At 43.7% G+C, this 8325-nt stretch overlaps 1 protein-coding gene across 1 annotated transcript; it reads right to left on the bottom strand.

Moving 5' to 3' along the window:
* Nucleotides 1–4228: 4228 nt before the first annotated feature.
* LOC113623373 (small integral membrane protein 30-like) lies at nucleotides 4229–4511 on the bottom strand. The gene has a single exon (XM_027112488.1). The coding sequence runs from the start codon at nucleotides 4379–4381 to the stop codon at nucleotides 4229–4231; it is 153 nt and encodes a 50-aa protein (XP_026968289.1). The 5' UTR covers nucleotides 4382–4511.
* Nucleotides 4512–8325: the final 3814 nt, after the last annotated feature.

The following is an 8325-nucleotide window of genomic DNA, read 5'->3' as shown; positions in this document are numbered from 1 at the left end:
CTCCAGGTGGTCACAAAGCACCAAGCTGATCTCCCTGTGCTATGCAGCTGCTTCCCACTAGCTATCTACCTTACGTTTGGTAGTGTATATATGCCCATGCCTCTCTCTCACTTTGTCACAGCTTACCCTTCCCCCTCCCCATATCCTCAAGTCCATTCTCTAGTAGGTCTGTGTCTTTATTCCTGTCTTACCCCTAGGTTCTTCATGACATTTTTTTCCCTTAAATTCCATATATATGTGTTAGCATATGGTATTTGTCTTTCTCTTTCTGACTTACCTCACTCTGTATGACAGACTCTAGGTCCATCCACCTCATTACAAATAGCTCAATTTCGTTTAGCCCAGGGTTTTGCAGCATGAACTGTCTTCAGAAGCATCGAGGACACTTGTTTTCTTGTTTTTTTAAAAAATAAATTTATTTATTTATTTTTGGCTATGTTGGGTCTTCGTTGCCGCACGCGGGCTTTCTTTAATTGTGGTGAGCGGGGGCTGCTCTTCATTGCTGTGCGCGAGCTTCTCATCGTCATGGCTTCTCTTGTTGTGGAGCACGGGCTCTAGGAGTGCTGGCTTCAGTAGTTGGTGGCTCGCGGGCTCAGTAGTTGTGGCTCACGGGCTCTAGAGCCCAGGCTCAGTAGTTGTGGCGCACGGGCTTAGTTGCTCTGCGGCATGTGGGATCTTCCCGGACCAGAGCTTGAACCCGTGTCCCCTGCATTGGCAGGCGGATTCTCAACCACTGTGCCACCAGGGAAGCCCGAGCACACTTGTTTTTAAAAATGCAGATTCCTAGGCCTACCAGATCCATTGCTCCCGGGGCCTGGGAACCTGCTTTTTAATGATACCGAGGCTGATTCTTGTGCAGACTGCCATTTAAGAACTACTGCTCTGCCAAACCAGATTGTTATTTCATGACTATCTGGGCCCTCAGTGCCCTTTCTCATGCTGTTCCTCTTCCTAGAATGCCCTTCCTATCCTTCCCAGGCTGGTGCCCTCTGCTCCTTCTTTAAGGTTTATCTCACGTTAGCTCTTTTGTGCTCCTTCACCCCAAATCTAGGTTCCTTTCTTTGTGCTCACACAACCCCACTGCACTTTCTACCTACCTCTGCCCTAGAATTTTCATACTGTCAGGGTTGGTTCCTCTGCTTGTTTGTGAGTTCCATAAAGACCATAGATAATTCGTTTTTGAATTCCCGAGACCTAGCAAAGTACCTGGCAGACAGAAAGCATGTTTGCTGAATGAATGTGAATGAATGGAGACCAGGCTCCAGTCTAATTCAGAAAGTTATATTTAACCCATTTTGTAACTGACAGAGTCAGGATTAATCATGCAGGTTTCCTGCTTCACAGTTTCAGTCTGTTTCTTGGTCTAAATATTTGGTCTACTCTTGAGGAAGCTACAGATTTACGTTTTGGCAAGAGCTGTTTAGATTAGCCATGAGTTAAGACTTAGAATTACTATTTTTTTTAAATTTCAAAATGTGATTCTGTCTTAAGCCAAGGAACTGCTCTCTCCTGATTGCTTTGAGGATAGAACTCACCGGACTTTTTCTCCACTTCAGATCTGTTCCTCAGGGTCATCCAGCTCATAATTCTTGACCTTTTAACTCTAGTGCCATACCTGCCACCTCAGCCAGGCACACCCCAGACCTTGTCATGACTGCTTCAGCTCAGAAATGCCACCATGCCAGTCTCTGGCCAAACCTTCCTTGTCTTCAGCTTACTCACTTCCCCCACTCCCAGTTCACCTGCTCTCTGACATCATGACTCCCTGATCTCTTTCCTAAGCCCCAACCCACAAGTAGCCTCCTTTCTTCTTCCCCTTCCACAGGGAGGTGCCCCTCCTCCCATCCCAGGCAATCCCTCGTCTGGGCGCTGGACTGCATCCCTCCCGATCCCTCAGCACTGCGTCGTGTAGTCACCTCCCTTTCCTCCATCTTCAGTCTCTCCCCTGCTGTTTTCCTACCACACATCAACACAGTCAAGCTCCTCTCACCTTTGTGGCTACCTTCCTCTAGGTATTAGTCAGTTAAGGTCTGGGACCAGTTCTGATTGTGTGGAGGTTTCCCCACACCACAAAGCAATTCTTGCTGGTGTCCTACAATTCAACTCAGTTCCGACCCTATCTACCCAGAGATAGCATCAGATCCCACAGGTTAAGGGCTCAGTCCCACAAGACTGCCCACCCACCTTCAGATGCCAATCGAAAGCCCAGGTTGTGCCCTGTGCTTCTGTCCAACTGGCTGTAAGTCAGAGGTTCCCATGACCCCCTCCTTCCTTGGGTTTGATTAATTTGCTAGAGTGGCTCACAGAACTCAGAGACACATTTTACTTATTAGATCACCCGTTTATTTTAAAAGGATATAACTCATGGATAGCCAGATAGAAAGAGATGTTCACCAACCTGGAAGTGCTCTAAACCCCATCCTTTTGGGTTTTTATGGAGGCTTCACTGTATACGCGTGATTTATTAAATCACTGGCCATTGGTGATTGATTCAACCTCCAGCCCCTCTCCCATCCCCAGAGGTCAGGGGCGTGGAAAGTTTCCACCCCTCTAAAAACATGGTTGATCCTCCTGGCAGCCAGCCCCATCCTTAGGTGTGGTCCAAGAGACCTCATTAACAAAAGACATCTTTATCACTTTCATCACTTAGGAAATTCCAAGGGCTTTAGAAGCTCTGCCAGAAACATATGAAGACCAAATATATATTTCTTATTATAAATCACAATATCACACCAATCTTTCAAGTTCCCTTCACAGCATAGCTTATCAAGAGTAGGCCTAATTTGCTACCCACTCATTCCCAGCCCAGTTTCTTGGGTTCTTTCCAAGACCCCAGGTACTCCCAGCCTCCTAACTGTAAAATTCACTGAGCAGTTTTTAGTTGCTATTTTGCCTGCACTTTGTGTGGTATTTGACACAAGGAGCCACTCCTTTCTTCTTGAATCTCTGTTCTTCCTCGGTTTGCAAAGCACTCTACCTACCACTGTCTTTATGGGGTCCTTTTCCTATTCTCAGACGTCAGCAGTCCATACCTTTCCTTGTTTAGCCCTTCTAGCTTCTTGTTTTATTCGTTCCCTCTGATATACCTCATATAATCTGAAGCTTGCCACTTGGTATGCAAGACATCTGAACTTTAGTAAAATGAGAGTTGTCATGAAAAGTATAACATAGGCATGCAAAGGGCTCAGCAAAGTGCCTGCCACAGAGTAGAGACTCCCTAAATGGTAGTCCTTTGTATTATTATTGTTAATAATAAAATAATGTCTTTATCTCTGCCCTATAGGTTTACATCTCTCTTTATTATTTTTTTTTAACTTACCTAATGGGTTTATATTTGATATATAGTACTTCTCACCATGGAGATGTTACCAGTTAATATAAAGATTTTTTTGGTTTTGTTAAACATTAAATCTCTTCTCCATTTCAATGTCAATATAAAGTATTTTTTTTTACATTAAATCTTTTCTCCATTTCAACGTTAGGTACATCGAATACATTTTCTAAACGTTTCCCCCACAAAGAGATTTGGTTTTTTTTTTTTTTTTTTTTTTGCAGTACGTGGGCCTCTCACTGTTGTGGCCTCTCCCGTTCCGGACACGCAGGCTCAGCGGCCATGGCGCACGGACCCAGCCGCTCCGCGGCATGTGGGATCTTCCCGGACCGGGGCACAAACCCGTGTCCCCTGCATCGGCAGGTGGACTCTCAACCACTGTGCCACCAGGGAAGCCCAAAGACATAAGTTTTAATTTTTGACCAACTGTATTTAATATCTAGGTACAATATTAACTTGGGAGATAACAACACAAAAATCCATTAAAAATATGGATGGAGAAAAGACTCCTTAATGATGCAGGAGGCAGTGATTATAACTTAAACAGTGGCAATTTCCCAGGATTCTGGGCAAGAGTTTTCTTCTTCCTATTGAGAATTCTGAAACTATGAAATATGCAGAGTTCAGCCATCTCACTTCTTTGACCCTCTTTCTAAGGCATTTTTCAGTGCATTATTTGTTGTGAAGAAAACGTTTTGTTTTCCATTTAACATAGTATATCAATTTGTTCCTATTTATAGGGAAATAACCAAGACTGTGAACTACCCTATTTACTGTTTCTTGGGAACTTTCAGTGACCAAAACTCAGTTCTGAACCTCAATAGCACAAAGGTTTTCAGGGCAAGGTTTGATTCAGGAGGCCCTTCAAAGTCTCATCCGTCCATTTCTCTTTCGTGCCTACACCCCCGAACAAGCACAAATGCCTGTAATGCTGAGAACCACACCGAGCAAGAGAGCGATTGCATCTCCCGCTTCTACTGCTTCAACAACAGGCAGCACCAAAAGCAATGAAAAGAGAACTAGGAACAATTGTGTTGAAACTGAGATCATGATGTTGAGATCTTGAGGTGACTGGTTCTTAAAGGCTGAAGGTTTCAAAGAAAGTGGTATTTGTTTAATTCTATCAGTTCAGGATGCTGAGGCTAAGAGGTTCCATGTGACAGCACCTTCAAGGAAGCAGCCATTACGGGAATGGCGAGCAGGGCTATTATTGTTTTTTAAACTTTTTATTATGGTGATTTTTGACTGGTCCCCAGAGTAGACAGAATTGCATAAAGAATCTCTGTGTACCATGCCTCAGCCCTAACAACCATTGCCCCATGGCCAGCCCTGCCCCATTCACCCATATTTTCTACAAAAGATACAAACTTTAAAAAATAACCATAATACTATTATCATACTTAAAAAAATATCCAACCTTAACCTTCTGAAATCAATTTGTAGTGTATCTGATTCCTTTAAGATATTGCCACCTGGATATTCTCCAGGTACTTCAAACTCAGCTTGTTCAAAGCTGAACTCACCACCTTCTCAGAAACCTGTTCCTCCCCCACCAACTCTGTGGGCCTTGTCTTGGTGATAGACACCGCTGTTCATCACTCCCTCAGGTCAGGACTTTGGGAGTAGCGTTTTGGGGCTCCTCATTCTTCCTGACGCCCCATCTAGCTAGCCACTCACCTCCTAGAGATCTCTAGTGTCTGTCCCCTACGTCTCCCCTGCCACTGTCTTACATTATCAGGCTCTTATTGGGTTCTTTGCCCCTGGGCATTAGCTTTTTAACTGGTCTCCTCATTGAGTTTTCACCTGCTAATCTTTTAATGCTATTGCCATAATTTTTTGGGGGTAAAATCCACATAACATAAAATTTACCATTTTAACCCATACAGTTAAGTGGAATCAAGTATATTCACATTGTTATGAAATCACTACCACCATCCACCTCTAAAACTTTTTCATCTTCCCAAACTGAAACTGTACCCATTAAACAGTAACTCTCCGTTACCCATCTCCCTGGCTTCTTCCTGGTAACCATAATTCTACTTTCTGTCTCTGTAAATTTGTCTACTCTAGGTACTTCATACAGTATTTGTCCTTTTGTGGGTGGTTTATTTCACTTACCACAATAAGGTTCCACCTTGTAACATGTACCAGAATTTTCTTCCTTTTTAAGGCTGAATAACGTTCCATTGTATATATGTACACCACATTTTGATTATTTATTCGTTCGTCACTTGTGTTGCTTTTACCTTTCAGCTATTATGAATAATGTTGCTATAAACATGAGTAGACAAATATCTCTTTGAGACCCTGCTTTTATTTTATTTATTTATTTTTTGCGGTACGTGGGCCTCTCACTGTTGTGGCCTCTCCCGTTGCGGAGCACAGGCTCCGGACGCGCAGGCTCAGCGGCCATGGCTCACGGGCCCAGCCGCTCCGCGGCATGTGGGATCTTCCCAGACCAGGGCACGAACCTGTGTCCCCTGCATCGGCCGGCGAAGTCTCAACCACTGTGCCACCAGGGAAGCCCGAGACCCTGCATTTAATTCCTTTAGGTACATACCCAGAAGTGGAATTGCTGGACCATATGGTAATTCTATTTTTACTTTTTTGAGGAACTGCCCTACTGTCTTCCACGGCAGCTGCACCATTTTACACTCCCATCAGCTGTACACAAGTGTTCCAATTTTTCCACGTTCTCATCAACACTTATTATTTTCTATTTTTTTTGATTATAGCCATCCTACTGGCTATGAGGTGATACCTCATTGTGGTTTTGGTTTGAATTTCCCTAATGATTAGTGATGTTGAACATGTTTTCATGTGCCTATTGGCCATTTGTATATCTTCTTTGGAGAGAGATCGATTCAAGTCCTTTGCCCATTTTTGAATCAGATTGTTTTTTGTTGTCCCATTGCATGAGTTGCCCTTTTTCTCTGTTAAGAGTGTACTTTGATGCACAGAAGTTTTCAATTTTGATGTAGTCCACTTTATCTGTTTTTTCTTTTGTTGCCTGTGATTTTGGTATCGTATCCTCCAATAACCTTTTAAATACATACATTTATATCCTTCCACTGTCCGTTTATAATCCTGCTATGGTTCCCTCTTTTAAACTCCTTAATGATCTAGTCTCTGTACTTCTTCAATCTCACCTCTTGGCCATAGCTCCACCCAAATATACTTATCAAGTCACTGTGAATTACAGCATAGCTCTGAGCATTCACCATTCTTTACACTGGCTGGTTCCACTTTCTCTCCCTCTTTGTTTTTCACTAAACTACCTTTCATTCACCTTTTAAGACTTCTTCAATACCTCCTCCTCTAAGTAGACTTCTTTGACTTTTCCCAGAGTTAGGTGCCTTCCTTGTCTTTCCATTGTTGACTTTTACTGTAACACGTATCAGAATGTGTTTTAAATGTTGGCTCACCTGTGTCCTGTCCCTCCAGGTAGACTGTAAATTCCTTAAGGGCAGGGCCCTATCCCTGTCTTGTCATCTGCGGGCTGCTCAAACTTAGTTGAACAATTGAACTGGAATCTCTGCCACTGTTCAGTTGTTTTGACCTTGAGAAAACTAGTTAAACTCCCTGGGTCTCAATTTTCTCATAAAATCATTAGGATTTATTGACATTATATTTGTAAGGTGCTTGGTGCTTACTCTGGCCCAGAGTAAAAGCTCAGCAAAGAAAGAGCTGTTATTATCATCAACTTGTTGAATTGATATCTCAAGCTCTAATCAGTTGTATGACTTCCGACAAAATTCTTAAACTCCCAGGGCCTCAGTTTTTCCTTCTGTAAAGTGAGGTGTTTGACCTGGATCCTCTGTAGCAGTGGTTCTCAAACTAGGCTGCACATTGCAATCATCTGGGGAGCTTTAAAAATACTGATGTCTAGGTCCCTCTCCCAAATATGCTGATTTAATTGGTGTGAGGTACAGCCGGGCAAGGGTATCTTTTAAAAGCTCCCCTGGTGATTCTAATGTTTAGCCAGAATTAAGAACGACTGATCTAAAGTTTCTTCCAGATATAACACGTTGATATAACAAGTGGAGCTGCCAGGATTCTTTGGAGGCCAGGGGATGGAATGTCTCCCAGCATTCTTCTGCTATCACTCTTTGTTAGTTTAGCAGGAAGCATTACTGAACAGGCTCACTAAGCTGGAATTCCAAGAGTATTTGTGGATTCCTGAGTGTTTATACTTAGCAGCTCCCTCCATCCTGGAGTGACCTGGGGGACCAGAACTCTGAGAAGGAAAAAAATTGGCTTCTCCTTACCCCACTGCTCTAAACCAAGGCCCTGGAGTCTACCCTGCAATGTCGTACTGTGGAGTCCTTGTCAGGCTGGAGGGAAAGATCCTTGGTATAAACTTAGTGGGGAAACTTGGGGCCCTGACTAGAAGGGGGTGGAGGCTGAGAGTCACAAACATGCATTCCTTTAGGGTGCTTTAACACCACATTCACAGCCATTACTTATATGATTCCCAGGACAACCTTGAGAAATACAAAGCAGGCATTACTGCCCCCATTTTGTAGGAGAGAAAAACAAGTCTCTAAATGGTTGAGGACTTCACCAAAAATTACACGGTTGAGTTAGCAGCAGGACCAGCATGACAGCCCCTGTGTCCTGACTCCCCAAGCTGGCCTCTCTCACTATGTCTGCACACCCAGTGTGAGATAATAGAAAACACATATTGGTCTCTTCTCCTGGTTCCTGGCACAGAGCTCCCGAAACCCTTGGAGTTTCCTGGGTGATGGGAGTGCTTTTTGTTCTAATGAGGCGACTCTGGGTGGGGTCCTGAGTGGCTCCTGGATGACCTAGCTGGAAAGACCAAGCCATGAGTAGAAGCTTGGAATTTTCAGCCCTGCCTCTCATTCCCTCAAGAAGGGAGAAGAGCTGGTAGTGGAGTTAATGACCAGCTATGCCTATGTGATGAAGTCTCCATAAAAATCCCAAAGGTATGGAGCTCAGGGAGCTTCCAGTTTGGTGAACACATGCAAGTA

This window comes from Aethalodelphis obliquidens, unplaced genomic scaffold, assembly GCF_003676395.1.
Source record: "Aethalodelphis obliquidens isolate GAN/ISIS:26980383/991018 unplaced genomic scaffold, ASM367639v1 scaffold11, whole genome shotgun sequence".
Taxonomy (NCBI): Eukaryota; Metazoa; Chordata; class Mammalia; order Artiodactyla; family Delphinidae; genus Aethalodelphis; species Aethalodelphis obliquidens.
Note: the sequence above shows the minus strand (reverse complement) of the source record. Positions and strands in the feature narration are given on the sequence as shown.